At 38.8% G+C, this 17,913-nt stretch overlaps 1 protein-coding gene and 1 long non-coding RNA gene across 2 annotated transcripts in view; one reads left to right on the top strand and one right to left on the bottom strand.

Annotated features, from left to right (window-relative positions):
• Positions 1–4,175: 4,175 nt before the first annotated feature.
• LOC134304008 (uncharacterized) lies at positions 4,176–7,199 on the top strand. Its single transcript, XR_010007735.1, has 2 exons — positions 4,176–5,367; positions 6,699–7,199. It is a non-coding gene; the product is annotated as an uncharacterized LOC134304008 (long non-coding RNA).
• Positions 7,200–11,497: 4,298 nt separating this feature from the next.
• ptprja (protein tyrosine phosphatase receptor type Ja) overlaps positions 11,498–17,913 on the bottom strand; it is a 44,647-nt gene continuing 38,231 nt past the window's right edge. Inside the window, exons 21-26 of the mRNA XM_062989305.1 lie at positions 17,607–17,680; positions 17,374–17,508; positions 13,212–13,328; positions 12,940–13,100; positions 12,692–12,827; positions 11,498–11,857 (exon numbers count right to left, since the gene is read on the bottom strand). Coding sequence (XP_062845375.1) covers positions 11,714–11,857; positions 12,692–12,827; positions 12,940–13,100; positions 13,212–13,328; positions 17,374–17,508; positions 17,607–17,680 — 767 coding nt within the window. The 3' untranslated portion in view covers positions 11,498–11,713. The remainder of the gene's footprint in view (positions 11,858–12,691; positions 12,828–12,939; positions 13,101–13,211; positions 13,329–17,373; positions 17,509–17,606; positions 17,681–17,913) is intronic.

Below are 17,913 nucleotides of genomic sequence, written 5' to 3'. Positions count from 1 at the left end.
ACGAGACCAAGATAAACTTGTTTGGCTCAGATGGTGTCCAGCATGTGTGGCGGCGCCCTGGTGAGAAGTACCAAGACAACTGTATCTTGCCTACAGTCAAGCATGGTGGTGGTAGCATCATGGTCTTGGGCTGCACGAGTGTTGCTGGCACTGGGGAGCTGCAGTTCATTGAGGGAAACATGAATTCCAACATGTACTGTGACATTCTGAAACAAAGCATGATCCCCTCCATTCGAAAACTGGGCCTCATGGCAGTTTTCCAACAGGATAACGACCCCAAACACAACCTCCAAGATGACAACTGCCTTGCTGAGGAAGCTGAAGGTAAAGGTGATAGACTAAACCCAATTGAGCACCTGTGGCGCATCCTCAAGTGGAAGGTGGAGGAGTTCAAGGTGTCTAACATCCACCAGCTCCGTGATGTCATCATGGAGGAGTGGAAGAGGATTCCAGTAGCAACCTGTGCAGCTCTGGTGGATTCCATGCCCAGGAGGGTTAAGGCAGTGCTGGATAATAATGGTGGTCACACAAAATATTGACACTTTGGGAACAATTTGGACATGTTCACTGTGGGGTGTACTCACTTATGTTGCCAGCCATTTAGACATTAATGGCTGTGTGTTGAGTTATTTTCAGAAGACAGTAAATCTACACTGCTATACAAGTTGTACACTGACTACTCTAAGTTATATCCAAGTTTCATGTCTATAGTGTTGTCCCATGAAAAGATATAATAAAATATTTGCAGAAATGTGAGGGGTGTACTCACTTTTGTGATACACTGTATATATATATATATATATACAGTGTATCACAAAAGTGAGTACACCCCTCACATTTCTGCAGATATTTAAGTATATCTTTTCATGGGACAACACTGACAAAATGACACTTTGACACAATGAAAAGTAGTCTGTGTGCAGCTTATATAACAGTGTAAATTTATTCTTCCCTCAAAATAACTCAATATACAGCCATTAATGTCTAAACCACCGGCAACAAAAGTGAGTACACCCCTTAGTGAAAGTTCCTGAAGTGTCAATATTTTGTGTGGCCACCATTATTTCCCAGAACTGCCTTAACTCTCCTGGGCATGGAGTTTACCAGAGCTTCACAGGTTGCCACTGGAATGCTTTTCCACTCCTCCATGACGACATCACGGAGCTGTCGGATATTCGAGACTTTACGCTCCTCCACCTTCCGCTTGAGGATGCCCCAAAGATGTTCTATTGGGTTTAGGTCTGGAGACATGCTTGGCCAGTCCATCACCTTTACCCTCAGCCTCTTCAATAAAGCAGTGGTTGTCTTAGAGGTGTGTTTGGGGTCATTATCATGCTGGAACACTGCCCTGCGACCCAGTTTCCGGAGGGAGGGGATCATGCTCTGCTTCAGTATTTCACAGTACATATTGGAGTTCATGTGTCCCTCAATGAAATGTAACTCCCCAACACCTGCTGCACTCATGCAGCCCCAGACCATGGCATTCCCACCACCATGCTTGACTGTAGGCATGACACACTTATCTTTGTACTCCTCACCTGATTGCCGCCACACATGCTTGAGACCATCTGAACCAAACAAATTAATCTTGGTCTCATCAGACCATAGGACATGGTTCCAGTAATCCATGTCCTTTGTTGACATGTCTTCAGCAAACTGTTTGCGGGCTTTCTTGTGTAGAGACTTCAGAAGAGGCTTCCTTCTGGGGTGACAGCCATGCAGACCAATTTGATGTAGTGTGCGGCGTATGGTCTGAGCACTGACAGGCTGACCCCCCACCTTTTCAATCTCTGCAGCAATGCTGACAGCACTCCTGCGCCTATCTTTCAAAGACAGCAGTTGGATGTGACGCTGAGCACGTGCACTCAGCTTCTTTGGACGACCAACGCGAGGTCTGTTCTGAGTGGACTCTGCTCTTTTAAAACGCTGGATGATCTTGGCCACTGTGCTGCAGCTCAGTTTCAGGGTGTTGGCAATCTTCTTGTAGCCTTGGCCATCTTCATGTAGCGCAACAATTCGTCTTTTAAGATCCTCAGAGAGTTCTTTGCCATGAGGTGCCATGTTGGAACTTTCAGTGACCAGTATGAGAGAGTGTGAGAGCTGTACTACTAAATTGAACACACCTGCTCCCTATGCACACCTGAGACCTAGTAACACTAACAAATCACATGACATTTTGGAGGGAAAATGACAAGCAGTGCTCAATTTGGACATTTAGGGGTGTAGTCTCTTAGGGGTGTACTCACTTTTGTTGCCGGTGGTTTAGACATTAATGGCTGTATATTTAGTTATTTTGAGGGAAGAATAAATTTACACTGTTATATAAGCTGCACACAGACTACTTTTCATTGTGTCAAAGTGTCATTTTGTCAGTGTTGTCCCATGAAAAGATATACTTCAATATCTGCAGAAATGTGAGGGGTGTACTCACTTTTGTGATACACTGTATATATATACTGCTCGGCCAAAAAAAAGGTCACACACTCTAATATTTTGTTGGACCGCCTTTAGCTTTGATTACGGCACACATTTGCTGTGGCATCGTTTCCACAAGCTTCTGCAATGTCACAACATTTATTTATATCCAGAGTTACATTAATTTTTCCCCAAGATCTTGTATTGATGATGGGAGATTTGGAGCACTGCGCAAAGTCTTCTCCAGCACATCCCAAATATTCTCAATGGGGTTCAGGTCTGGACTCTGTGGTGGCCAATCCAAGTGTGAAAATTATGTCTCATGCTCCCTGAACCACTCTTTCACAATTTGAGCCCGATGAATCCTGGTATTGTCATCTTGGAATATTCCTGTGCCATTAGGGAGGAAAAAAATCCATTGATGGAATAACCTGGTCGTTCAGTATATTCAGGTTGTCAGCTGACCTCATTCTTTGGGCACATAATGTTGCTGAACCTAGACCTGACCAACTGCAGCAACCCCAGATCATAGCACTGTCCCCATAGGCTTGTACGGTAGGCACTAGGCATGATGGGTGCATCATTTTGTACAAGGTGACTATGTTTGAATCTCTCATGTCCTGTGGGACTTTGCCCTCTCTCCAGCAGAGGCACAGGATCTTGCAGGATGGGATGCTTGCAGCATTTCAAAACTTTGACTGGGATGCCATCTTTTCCTGGGGCCTTTCTGGAAAAGAGGGTGCTGAGGGCCTCAACGAGTTCCGAGAGTTTTCCTCCAAAGTGGGCAGACACTCAATTGCATTCAGGGCATCTTTAGTGACCATGTTTTCCTGTGAGTACAGCTCAGAGTAGTGCTCCACTCAAACCTCCATTTGCTGTACTCGATCCTGAATGACCTCTCCTGTGGCAGACTTCAGAGGAGAAGTTTTTCTCTGGATAGCGCCCAGCACCTGCTTGATCCCCTCATACATGCCCTTGACATTACCTGTATTGGATGCACCCTGGATCTGAGAGCATAGCTGAAGCCAGTATTCATTGGCACATTGCCTAGCACATCTCTGGACCTTGGCGCGAGCAGTTCTCAAGGCCTGCCGGTTTCTTTCGCTGGGGCAAGCTTCGTATGCTATTTGTATATTATTTATCCACTTTATTAATAATTGAGCTTTTAATTATCACAATTAGCACAACCAACTTCAGAAGATTGATGTGTGTGTACAGGTGTACTTTGTACTTTACATGGAGAAGCAACTACTGTAAAAGAAATCCTAATATTTGATGATTTAGCTAATATCAGATGAAGTAAAAGAAGCTCAGATCCTAGTTGCAGTAGTTTTAAACTGGGTGACATGCTTGATCTATGCACTTAGGTTAATGTTTTAGTTTCAGTTTTTTTTTTTTAACAAAGTATGTATTATTTCAATTATATGCACCTCTGGAATACAATACAAACGAGTTAATAAGAACCAAGCCTTTTTTGTTTATTAGCTGTTTTTATAAACCATAAAAACTATACATGAAGGAAATCACTGAAAACCAAGATGATTTACAAAGTATTTATCTACTGAAATGAATTAAGATAAAACAAAGTAATTACTGGCTGGACAAGAGTGTTTTGTCATTTATTATGTTTAATTAAACTAATTTATTTAGTTGATTATTTGCTTGCTTGCTTGGATATTTTGGAAGTATTTTTTGCACTTACAGTGGATTTAGAAAGTGTTCAGGCAACTTGACTTTTTTAAGTTGTGGATTTGATTTTAAATATAATTAACTATAATTAAATATAATTTTTTTGACCTTTTTAAATATTGACTAAAATTAAAAAATGTATAACTTTATTTCACAAACCACTTTATTTAGTTTCTGTTAAAGCTCCAATTACAGCTGATGGATGTCACACCGGCTGTGGCTGCTCCTCCACAACGCCAGAGCGGTCTTCTTGGATGCATTTCTAAAATCTTTTTCCATCTGTTTTTGGGCAGTTTATTTAATTCTTCTGGTCAGATCCCTGTTTTGTCAGATATTCTATCAGTTTTGTCAGATATTCTATCATGTTTCACCACAAATGTTAAAATGTGGTTTATAAGTCTAAGCTTTGGCTGGGCTACTCAACGACATTCAAGTCTTGCCTCGAAGCCACGTCTGTATTTGCTTGCACCTCAGAGGTTCAAAGACATTCATGTATATTGCTGCATTCATTCCCCTTTATTTTTAACAGTCTTCTTGTCCTTTCCACTGAGACGCTCCCCCATAACATAAAGCTAACACTACCATGTTTCACGCTAAAGATGGGATTAGCCATGTGTGGGGCATTGCCACTTGTACTTGCCGCTGTGTTACCTTGAGAACCATGCACATTTACCACTTTGACGATTGGTTCTTACCACTTTCTGATTGAACTCTGACCATAGTTTGCTGCTGAAGTGCTGCCAATTTGACAAATTATTTACTTGATGTAGACAGAAGCAAAGTCAAGACATTGCAGGAAGAAATAAGCAGGATTCTCACTGTTTTACAACTGTTTAACTGTTTAATTCAATCCTAAATCTACTATGACAAAAAAATATAGCATAACGACTAGTAAACTGTGAAACAGGGAGACCAGGTTTGCATTTTAGTGCATGTCCTAGTACTAGTTTTGCCATTGTAGCTGTTCAATATGATTGAATTCATCCTTAGATTAATGAAACAAAGTTTGATGAACTCTTTTGGATTGGTTTTTATTTTCTTATGTCTCCAAATGACAACCATATCCAAACTTTTAAACTAAAATACATTTCTTACACCTCTTATACCACCTCAGTCTGTGTGTGTCTTGTGTCAGTTGATACATGGTTACCAAATCAAGGTTTTCTGCTCAACTTACAGAAGTCTTGCAGGTTTCATTGTCATATGAACCGAGCAGCAGCCAAGAAGTACCACTTTCTGATTGAACTCGGCGTGTATGACTACGTATGTATGTGACAAATAAACCTTGATTTGATCTTGATTTTGAACTCTGACCATAGTTTGCTGCTGAAGTGCTGCCAATTTGACAAATTATTTACTTGATGTAGACAGAAGCAAAGTCGAGACATTGCAGGAAGAAATGAGCAGGATTCTCACTGTTTTAAAACTGTTTAACTGTTTAATTCAATCCTAAATCTACTATGACAAAAAATATAGTATAGCGACTAGTAAACTGTGAAATAGGGAGACCAGGTTTGCATTTTAGTGCATGTCCTAATTCTGGAATAACTAGTTTTGGCGTTGTAGCTGTTTAATATAATAAAATTCATCTTTAGATTAATTAAAAAAAGTTTGATGAACTCTTTTGGATTGGTTTTTATTTTCTTATGTCTCCAAATGACAACCATATCCAAACTTTTATCTCAGATGTAAAAAACTTGGGTGTCACACTAGATTCAGATCTCTCCTTTGATGCACACGTTTATAATATTACTCGAGTTGCTTTCTTTCATCTGCATAATATCTCTAAAATAAGAAATATACTATCTGTTAATGACGCTGAAAAACTGATCCATGCATTTATAACTTCTCGGTTAGATTATTGTAATGGTCTTCTAACTGGATGCTCTGGTAGATCCATAAACAAACTCCAGTTAGTTCAAAATGCAGCAGCTCGAGTGCTGACTAGAACTAGAAAATTTGATCATATTAGTCCTGTTCTATCGTCTCTACACTGGCTGTCAGTTAAATTCCGCATTGATTACAAAATACTTTTACTAACTTATAAAGCGCTACATGGTCTGGCTCCACAGTATCTTGAGTAAACTTATTAATCACTACAGCCCAGCGCGTCCACTTCGCTCACAAGATGCAGGGTTACTTATAGTTCCAAGAATTAAAAAGATCACGGCTGGTGGAAGAGCATTTTCTTACAAAGCTCCACAACTTTGAAATAATCTTCCTGCCTCTGTTCGGGATTCGGACACAGTCTCAATGTTTAAGACTAGACTGAAAACATATTTATTTTCTCAGGCTTTTGATTAGTATAGACAAAGGCGCAGAGCTTGGGGGTTCTTGGTCATAGAAACTTGTGATCAGGGATGTCGTTGCTGTCGTTCTGCCTCTCATGTCCGATCACTTAGGTTTGATGACAGTGGGGAGGTGGGTGCTGATGTCCTGTGAAATCCTTCATGACCTTGTTACCTGCTCGCTCTCCCTTTTAGTTATGCTGTTATAATTAGGGCTGCCGGAGTCTAAAACTTTCTGTAAAACTGATATTTTTCTCAACTCACATTGTACATTATTAACTACATTTTCTGTTGTTTTACCCCAAGGTGGTTCGAATGGAAATCTGTTTACCCGCCCGAGGTTAAGGAATGAAGTCAAGACTGCCGTGCCAACAATGCTGCTCCTGACGGATGTGACGGGTCCTGGCGTGTTTGCACCAAGAATTTCAAGAACTTACTCCAGACTTTATTACAGACTGGACTGAATAATAACTCTATTATTATTTATTTATTTATTGCTAGTTATAACTTTTAGTTCATTTTAATTCTGTGTTTGTATGATTTGTGTAAATCCTATTTATTTAAAGTATTCTCATGGCTACCCAAGAAGGATGAGTTCTGCTGAGTCTGGTTGTTCGCAAGGTTTCCTCCTGTAATTTTAAGGGAGTTTCTCCTTGCCACTGTCGCCCTCGGCTTGCTCAACAGGGGTTTTTGTATCTGTTGGTCCTGGATTTTGTAAAGTTGCTTTGAGACCATGTCTATATAAATACATTTGACTTGACTTGACTTTTAAACTTTTAAAATACATTTCTTATACCTCTTATACCACCTCAGTCTGTTTGTGTCTTGTGTCAGTTGATACCTGGTTACCAAATTACCAATTCTGCTCAACTTACAGAAGTCTTACAGTTTCATTGTCATATGAACCGAGCAGCAGCCATGAAGTTCTTGGTCCAGTTTACATAGTTAACTAGTTTACATGGCTTACCTACTTGACACTGTAGCATTTTAGACACATAAGATGGCACATTATTCAAAGTGTCTCTGAGGGTTTTAATGCTGTATAATGAGTAGCAAAACTCAGAGGTAAGGTCATGTTTAGCAAAATGTCTTTGTAACAAAAAATCAGGAATGGTATTATTTAGTAATGGGATTATTTGTGGAAAAACTGTGGTATATTTAGATTAACTGTGTTTCTAATATAATGATAACATTTTACTGTAATGTTTGAGTTCATATTTTTAAATACAGATTACTAAACCATGCATACGCCTTACTAAACTGAGAGTACGAATTACTAAACTGTGCGTACGGATTACTAAACTGAGGGTATACAAGTATAAATGTAATTATACAAAATTAGGGCTGTCAAGCGATTACAATTTTTAATAACTAAGCAAAATTTGAAAAGTTAGGCACATTTTTTATTTACCAATAAAAACATTCATAAAATTATGATAAAATTATTAAATCTAAATTATTTTTAGAAAGCCAGCCAATGCCTATATAGAGTTGTTAACAGCTACCCATCTTTCAGTCAGTTATTTTAAAGTCTGTTCACATTATCTGATTACTAAACCGTGCGTACGGATTACTAAACTGTGCGTACGGATTACTAAACCATGCATACGGATTAGTAAATTGAGGGTAAGGATTACTAAACCATGAGTACGGATTACTAAACCGTGCGTACAGATTACTAAACCATGCGTACAGATTACTAAACCGTGCATATAGATTACTAAATCGAGAGTACGGATTACTAATCCGAGGGTACGGATTACTAAACTAAGGGTACGATTTACTAAACCGAGGGTACAGATTACTAAACCGTGTGTATGGATGACTAAACTGAGGGTACGGATTTTGCTCTTCACATTTTTTTTTTCAGTAGTGACCCATAAAGGGCTCCGTAGTAACAAGTATAAATGTAATTATCTAAAATTATTGCTGTCAAGCAATTAAATTTTTTTATTGAGATTAATCGCGATTAAAGAACCAAATTAATCGTGATTAATCGCAATTAATCGCAAACTTTTTTTTGTTTCCTTTTTTTTTTTATTGGCCTTCGCTCAATCTCGATCCATGGCGACTTAATGGATGAACGATCTGTAGGAATATCGATCCCGTGCAAGTCTAGATAGGTCCGCCAGGGTCTTCTCTGCCGTTACTGTGATTGTGTCGAGCCATCGAGTTGCTGGTCTTCCTCTTCGCCTTGTTCCTTCTATTTTTCCGACCATGATGTCCTTCTCCAGTGATCGCTCTCTTCGTATGATGTGTCCAAAGTAGGCAAGTCGTAGCTTAGTGATCCTTGATTCGAGTGACATGTCTGGCTTGATTTGTTCCAAAATTGATTTGTTTGTTCTTCTGACCGTCCAAGGTATTGATAACATTCTTCTCCAACACCACATTTCGAAGGCGTTGATTCTTCTTCTGTCTTGTTTCTTTATCGTCCAGGTTTCACATCCGTATGTTACCACAGAGAAGACTAAACTATGTTCAAGGCGTATTTTCGTCAATTGTGAAATGTTCCTCGATTTGAAGACCTTGTCCAGTGACTTCATTGTTGATTTCCCCATACCTATTCTCCATCTGATTTCTGGTGTCGTTTCAGCTTCTTGAGTAATCAACGCTCCGAGTAGGTTGTAGTCCTTTACAACTTCCAGTTCGTCGCCATCCATCTCAAATGTGTCCTGGTCGTATCTGGCAGTAGTCAATATCTTTGTCTTCTTTGTGTTGAGTAACAGCCCCATGTTCGAGCTTTCCAGCTTGATGCTCCGTAATAAGTCCTTCATTTCATCTGCACTTGTTGTTATCAGAGTTATATCATCTGCATATCTAAGATTGTTGATGATTCGTCCAGCAATTTTAATTCCTTCTTCTTTTTCAGTTAGTCCAGCCTTACTGAAAATGGCTTCTGCGTACAAATTGAAGAGAAATGGCGACAGGATGCATCCTTGTCTGACGCCCCGCTCTACTTTGAACCATGCCGTGTTCTGTTCAGACTGTTGCTTCTTGATCGATATAAAGGTTCCTAATGAGGCTGATCAGATGGCTCGGCACACCCATATCCTTCATGGTAATCCAAAGTTTCTGGTGATCAACACAGTCAAATGTTTTACTGTAATCGATGAAGCAAAATTAAAGCTCCTTGTTGTATTCTTTGGCCTTTTCCATTATCCACCTAATGTTAGCAATCACATCTCTTGTACCTCTGCCCCTCTTGAATCCTGCTTGTTCCTCCGGCAGCCCTCTGTCAAAGTAAGGCTGCAACCGTCTTTGTAAGATCTTCAGTAGTATTTTGCTGGCATGAGGTATTATGAGGTATTGTATCATTTCGCAAACTAATAACTAAGCAAAATTTGAAAAGTTAGGCACATTTTTTATTTACCAATAAAAACATTCATAAAATTATGATAAAATTATTAAATCTAAATTATTTTTAGAAAGCCAGCCAATGCCTATATACAGCTACCCATCTTTCAGTCAGTTATTTTAAAAAGTCTGTTTACATCATCTGACAAAAGTGAAAATCTTTTCCTGTTCATAACCCTGCCACTGAAAACAGGCACTCAGGGTACTAATATGAATTATTTCTAGATGCAACACCAGTGGCGTAACTAGGAGCTCATGGGCCCCAGTGCAAAAAAAATGTTGGGCCCCCTCAACAAATTGCATATGTTGATAGCTGATCAGAATGAATTAAAAGTTCTCACTCAGAAGTTAGACTTCAAGTCCAAATTCCTGCCTCTGGTTTTTTAATGCACAGTTTTAGTTATCTTAATTTTTAATTTTTAACGAAAATATAGTAATATAATAATAATGACCTGGCGAATGCAGCCAATGGGGGGGTGTTAGTGAGGTGAGTGGTTGAGTTCATGCCATGGGCCCAGGTGCACCTGCCACACACACCCCCTGTATTTACGCCCCTGTGCAACATGTATAACGTCCTGTCAACCCACATTGTTACCTATGTTAAAGCGTTTATACAGTCCATTATGATCCATTTAAGGTCAGTTTTTATCAGTTCACCTGGAAATAAACACACAAGCACGTGCTGACGTGTATATTATTTGCTTTATATAGAGGAAGTGTAAAACAAGCCCAAGTGTAAAGAAGACGGAACAAACAGTAATAATGTTATCCAACGTCCCATTCTGACTTTTGTGTCTGCCGTAGTTTTTTCTGCCCTTTTATTTCACACAGGAACTATTTTTCCCTAAAAAAGGGCTATTCTAAGAAAAAGAATGTTGTTTTCTAACATCTCACCTGTCATGTAATGTGAATTACAATTATAATGTCTGGCCCTTTAAGAATGTTAAGTGTACTATGCTAGGGCATAGGGAGCAAGTGTGTAAGGAAGATATAAAAAATGATTGTCTCTGACTGTGCACTATTACAACATTTAATGCATTTTAATCAGCGTTCTGCTTCATGCACTTTTAAGAAATGCAAATTACCACAGAGACACATATTTACGTGGCGCAAACAGCCCAATAAAAATAGTTCGATAAAATTTTTTAATCTCGAATAATTTTTTTAATCACGATAAAAATTTTAACAAGTTAATGAACAAACAGCCCTATATAAAATTTTTTTTGGAAAAAGCCCTTTCATTTCTAGCTTTACTCCTGAGCACAAGATGAGGTCCATGCCATGGTTTAAAAAGATTGATGAAGAGGAGCTACATTGGCCTACCATAAACAGTTTGGTACTTTCTGTATAAATTACATACCCTGCTTCCTACCAAAATCTCCATATATATTGAAAGCATCTTATTATATTTTAAAATAAAGCATAAAAAATAACAGCATGTTTATACAGGTTTTGTATGTGATTTTTATTAATAATGAGAAGTGTAAATTCAGCTACATGTTCTGCTAAAAGTAGAAGTCTGTTTTCATGAGAAAGAGCTGTTAAAAGCTGTAATAATAGTTTGCTGAAATTAGAAAAAGGCATTTAAAATTTATACCTAAAGTGCATATTCCAACTGACTTTAAATTAATATACATATACACATATAATCAAACAATTAAAGTAAATATAAGTTTAGAAAAATAATATTGTTTAAAACACTTTTTGACAAGACATTCTAACACAATAATAATAATATTTAAAACAGTACATTTTCGGCATTTAGCAGAGCGACTTACAAAATTGCTTAAACCGTAAACACTGTGGACATTGTGAACTCTAGATCAAGTGGGCAACAGTCCACGGACACAAATCTGCTAAAACCCTGTTAGAACAAAGGTATAAGTAAAAGATTTTTGACAAATAGTGTAGAAGATTTGTAAGTGCATGTATTACTCCATCCTTGTGTTGAAAGACTTTGTATTTTGTTATTTTTTGTTGGATTTTTTGGTATGTTCCAAGTTCTCATAAATTGTGAGTGCAGCAGCGTTCTGATAGATAAAGTCCACATTTCTGCCATTCCGAGATCTGATAATGTAGACAGCACACTGGTTAAGAAACACATACTGATCCTAACAAAGGAGAAAGAATAAAATGTGGCATTATTGATGACAAATATATACAGAGGACATAAAAAGTATACATATTCCTAATAAAATGGCAGTTTTTGTGATGTAAAAAACAGATCTAATAAAATATATTGAGATTTGTTTTCACATTTAATCTGTGCAATTCAATTGAATAATAATAAACTGAAATTACGTGGGGGGACCAATTAAAATAAAAAAAATACAATAATGTGGTCTTTTAATTGGGGGAAGTGTCTATGTTTAGAATGAATCAATCACATTCAAATTCATCTTACATAGTAGTTAATGATGCCCACCATCTGTTAAAGTGACTCTGATTAACCCTAAAAGTTCATTACATTACATTACATTTACCATGGAACACAGTAAAGACGGTCATCAACAAGTAGCTAAAATATGGCACAGTGACATTACCACATCTCAACAATCTCCCATATTCTTCATATGTCTGGGCTGTGTGGATGGGTAAGACAAAAGCCTTTTACTACAAATACAGGAATCTGTGCTCTCCCCTACATTTTTTTTTTATGACAGCTTCAGCATAGCCATCAAATTTGCCTTTAAGACCACATCGGAAGCCCACAGGAAATATTAAAAAGCCAATTTATTTTATATTTATTCTTAGCATTATTATTATTTTTTAATAATAATGCAGTATAACTTTGCACTGGATATATATTGCACTGCTCAGCACACACAAATTTTACTTCTGTTATATAAAATTTTCAGTTGGTAGTTGAGCATTTGTATAACTGAAATTGAAGTAAATGTGTTGTATCAAAGATAAAATATAAAGCTGTTGTACTGTTGCTGTACCTCCGTCTGCACCATGAGTGGTCTGTGCATACGCAAGTCATGGATGATCCCATAAACATCGACCACTCCTTCGCGTTCGATCTGGTATATCAGGCGATCAATGGCAATGAAGGTTCCAGTGCGACCCACCCCTGCACTGCATTGTGGAAACACACAAATAATGAGACTATAGCTGCAGCGAATGCATGTTAATATAATAATATATTAGCATATTAAGCTAATTAGAATATGTGTCGATGGTTAAGTACCTGCAGTGTACAAGAGTTGGTGTGTGGCATGAATACTGGTCCATGTGCTCACGGACCACGTGTCTGAAATTGATGAGCAGCTCTGTGGTTTCAGGCACTCCGTGATCGGGCCAGGCCGTGAAATGGAAATGCCGAATGGATCGAGTCTCTGCAGTTTTCACCTAAAATTGCACGAAAATTTGTATGACACTATATTTTCCATACTGTTTCCATACATTTTAGTTGTAAAGCACTCACAAAGAAAAAGTAAAAACAGTAAAATCACTGCTTACATTTTTTACATCAAGGTCCCGAATGGTCCATTCTTTCATTATGATCTCTGAAGTGATAGTTACCGTTAGAGCATTGAAGTGTGATGTCTCAGAAGACCAGTATTTTTCACATTTCACCTGGGAGTAAATTAATAATGTAATCAGTAACAGTTATAATAGTCTACAAGGCTGTGAAAAAGTATTTTCCCCTTCCCCAATTTCTTCTACTTTTAGATGTAAACAAATTTTGAGAAGAAGAATGTGTCAGTAGTCATATTTCTGCATGTTATTCTTCATGCTCTGCTCAGGGAGTTTTGGCGGCATCTGATGGCATCTTGGAGTGTTTCAAGTCGGTGTGGCTTTCCCACTACACGACTGATCGGCGATAGGGGGTCACACACTACACTATCACCAACTGGAATCGCAGGCGAGCTTCTCTGGTCTCCCAAACTACGTTTTGTCATGAAAACAAACGCGAGAAGTGACGAGGGGTTTAATGATACCACGTCCAACAATGTACGTCATAAAGCAGCGAGCGATCAAAGTTTGTGCGCTGATGTGCAGCATAAAAACAAGTAGGAAAAATAGGAAGAGCATGGATTGTTCTATAGTGAGTTGGCAATGCAACGTTGGTATTATATTTTGTATAAATACTGTATAAAACTTGTGTGTATGATGATGTATTCTGATATAAACTATATTATGCCCCTGTCCCACCTTTTTGCAACTTCTCCCCTGCGTTTCCCCTCACCCTGTATCTTGCGTTCTCATTGGCTGTTCTTCATAGCACTCATTGCCAGTTGGGAAACTCAGATCCAGATATTTGACAAGCTAGATATTTTCGGCGAGTCGAGTTGTTGAGTAGTTCACACATAGCGAGTTTTGATCGCTGAGCGAATGCCGAGTTGCTCCCGAGCCGGCAAATCTAGCACCGACCAGTCAGCGAGCGAAAATCAGTGCAAAAATCGTGTAGTGTGAACTAGGCATTAGACACATCTGGTCTCATCCAGCTCCTCATTACCCAGCCTTCATAAGCCTCTGGTTTTCCCCCACTCCACCAGATAGTCCGTTGACACCTCTTTGATCTCTGCTGTCCTTGGTTTTTGAACCCTAGTTACTAGATTTTTGCCTTTTCCTGGATTTCTTTGTTCCTGACCCTATCCTTCCTCTCTCCTAGATCCTCAGTTCCTTGCCACCCTTCCTGCCGGTTCATCCTGCTTCCATCCCAGCCTTCTGGTTCCCTGTTTAACTTATCTCTGTGTCTGTGGTGTTCACCTTGTGGTTCCTCTAAAACCTTTACTGGCTTTGTGCCAGCTTAACAGAATGCATTTATTTGTCATATATACAGTGTATCACAAAAGTGAGTACACCCCTCACATTTCTGCAGATATTTAAGTATATCTTTTCATGGGACAACACTGACAAAATGACACTTTGACACAATGAAAAGTAGTCTGTGTGCAGCTTATATAACAGTGTAAATTTATTCTTCCCTCAAAATAACTCAATATACAGCCATTAATGTCTAAACCACCGGCAACAAAAGTGAGTACACCCCTTAGTGAAAGTTCCTGAAGTGTCAATATTTTGTGTGGCCATCATTATTTCCCAGAACTGCCTTAACTCTCCTGGGCATGGAGTTTACCAGAGCTTCACAGGTTGCCACTGGAATGCTTTTCCACTCCTCCATGACGACATCACGGAGCTGGCGGATATTCGAGACTTTGCGCTCCTCCACCTTCCGCTTGAGGATGCCCCAAAGATTTTCTATTGGGTTTAGGTCTGGAGACATGCTTGGCCAGTCCATCACCTTTACCCTCAGCCTCTTCAATAAAGCAGTGGTCGTCTTAGAGGTGTGTTTGGGGTCATTATCATGCTGGAACACTGCCCTGCGACCCAGTTTCCGGAGGGAGGGGATCATGCTCTGCTTCAGTATTTCACAGTACATATTGGAGTTCATGTGTCCCTCAATGAAATGTAACTCCCCAACACCTGCTGCACTCATGCAGCCCCAGACCATGGCATTCCCACCACCATGCTTGACTGTAGGCATGACACACTTATCTTTGTACTCCTCACCTGATTGCCGCCACACATGCTTGAGACCATCTGAACCAAACAAATTAATCTTGGTCTCATCAGACCATAGGACATGGTTCCAGTAATCCATGTCCTTTGTTGACATGTCTTCAGCAAACTGTTTGCAGGCTTTCTTGTGTAGAGACTTCAGAAGAGGCTTCCTTCTGAGGTGACAGCCATGCAGACCAATTTGATGTAGTGTGCGGCGTATGGTCTGAGCACTGACAGGCTGACCCCCCACCTTTTCAATCTCTGCAGCAATGCTGACAGCACTCCTGCGCCTATCTTTCAAAGACAGCAGTTGGATGTGACGCTGAGCACGTGCACTCAGCTTCTTTGGACGACCAACGCGAGGTCTGTTCTGAGTGGACCCTGCTCTTTTAAAACGCTGGATGATCTTGGCCACTGTGCTGCAGCCCAGTTTCAGGGTGTTGGCAATCTTCTTGTAGCCTTGGCCATCTTCATGTAGCGCAACAATTCGTCTTTTAGGATCCTCAGAGAGTTCTTTGCCATGAGGTGCCATGTTGGAACTTTCAGTGACCAGTATGAGAGAGTGTGAGAGCTGTACTACTAAATTGAACACACCTGCTCCCTATGCACACCTGAGACCTAGTAACACTAACAAATCACATGACATTTTGGAGGGAAAATGACAAGCAGTGCTCAATTTGGACATTTAGGGGTGTAGTCTCTTAGGGGTGTACTCACTTTTGTTGCCGGTGGTTTAGACATTAATGGCTGTATATTGAGTTATTTTGAGGGAAGAATAAATTTACACTGTTATATAAGCTGCACACAGACTACTTTTCATTGTGTCAAAGTGTCATTTTGTCAGTGTTGTCCCATGAAAAGATATACTTAAATATCTGCAGAAATGTCAGGGGTGTACTCACTTTTGTGATACACTGTACATATACACGTGCACAGTACAATGAAATTCTTTTTTCCCCCCATATCCTAGCTTGTTAAAATTAATATAAGATCAAGACAATAAGAGTAAACTAAACAAAGTGGGTCAGTAAATTTACTGAAAATAAAGATTTATTTAAAACCTATATCTCCCATGTGGAAAAGTAATTGCCCCCTAAACCTAATAACTGGTAACAACTGCAATTAAACATTTGTGATAACTTATGAGTCTTTCTGTCACTGTGAATGCATTTTGGAATTCAAGTCAAAACCTTAATTTTTCTTGTTGACCTTGTGAAGGATATAGCTGGCTTAATACATACAGGACGTATCTGGTTTAACGTATGCAGGATATAGCTGGTTCCTGAAAAGTCTAAATACAGTGGACCCTTGAGTTACGAACGGTTTACCATACAGACATTTTGGGTTACGAACGATCTTTTTCAACTCTTCAGCCAATCAGGGTCCTTACACAGAGTATGAAGTCCCAACCACCCACACATAGTCTGCTGCAGGCACTGCCAATTATACCCGCCAGATGGCACCCAGCCAACCGGTGGCAACACAGAGTTTCGAACCGAAGAGTTCAGAAACTCAGTGCTGGGTCTTTTTCTATTTTGAGACCATTGGATAATCTGAATGGTTCACATTTCAAAACAGCAAAAGAGAAATCGGCAACATTTCTGGACGTTGTTGACAACAGTGTTTATTTACAATAATTTGTCAAATTACTTTCAAGCCATGGTGTTTAATACAGTGTTCTTATATTTAGCATTTTACACCAAAAGATTTCTTTAAATTGTGTGAATCTTTTGACTATATTATGTACTGTAGATTGTAAAATTCCCAAATTGTTCTTTAATGCTCAAATTGTTCATCTTAATTGCTCTTAAGGTGCTTGATTATAAATAGGCTTTTCATGAATGCTCCTTTTACACCCAATCATTATTGCATTAACTAAATAAGATATTATTTAAACATTAAGTTTCTAATTTTAATTTTTAGTGTGTATTTATTAAAAAACAACAAGTTCATCAAAAAAATGTTTTGTCTTTGCAGTGTGTTATTTAAAATGCACTTCACTGTGGATTTTAAAAAAACACTGCTTTATGTGCTATTGTGCTATGTGCTTTTTTGTTTTTTAAATACTGTCCCAATTTCAGGAATTATGATTTGTAATAATTGTGCACCATACCCGTCCTTGCTCATTGCATCTCGTCAGCATGACAAGTGTGTGAATGTTTTTTTCCCAGATCATTCTCCAAAAGTCATTAACTGTACATGGCAAAGGTCCCTGTGCTGCTATAAATTCTTTTTTCGATGTATAACCCTGAAAAAAAAAACACACATCAGCAACATGATTAACTGTCCCTTATAATCTCTAATTATACGTATATATGATTGTTACTCTTTTTATTTTATACATACCGGAATGTAGCTGGCATTAATGTAATCGTCAAAAGAACTGACCAGAACTGACAGCTTCATACGTGATGTGTCATCTAAGGCAAAAATAAATGAAGGACATTTACATTAGAATGTGCAATTACTAATGACAACATTATTTATTGTGAATTTTAAACAACTGCATCTGAACATTATATAATACAAATATTACAGACAAAAAATGGTTTAAAAATGGTCAGTTATACTCCAGACTCAAACGAAAACATCATGTCCTAGTTATAAGAGTTTATATATTAACAATGTTCTACTTGTTAAGACATGTTTCTGT

This window comes from Trichomycterus rosablanca, chromosome 27 (assembly GCF_030014385.1).
Source record: "Trichomycterus rosablanca isolate fTriRos1 chromosome 27, fTriRos1.hap1, whole genome shotgun sequence".
Taxonomy (NCBI): domain Eukaryota; kingdom Metazoa; phylum Chordata; class Actinopteri; order Siluriformes; family Trichomycteridae; genus Trichomycterus; species Trichomycterus rosablanca.
Note: the sequence above shows the minus strand (reverse complement) of the source record. Positions and strands in the feature narration are given on the sequence as shown.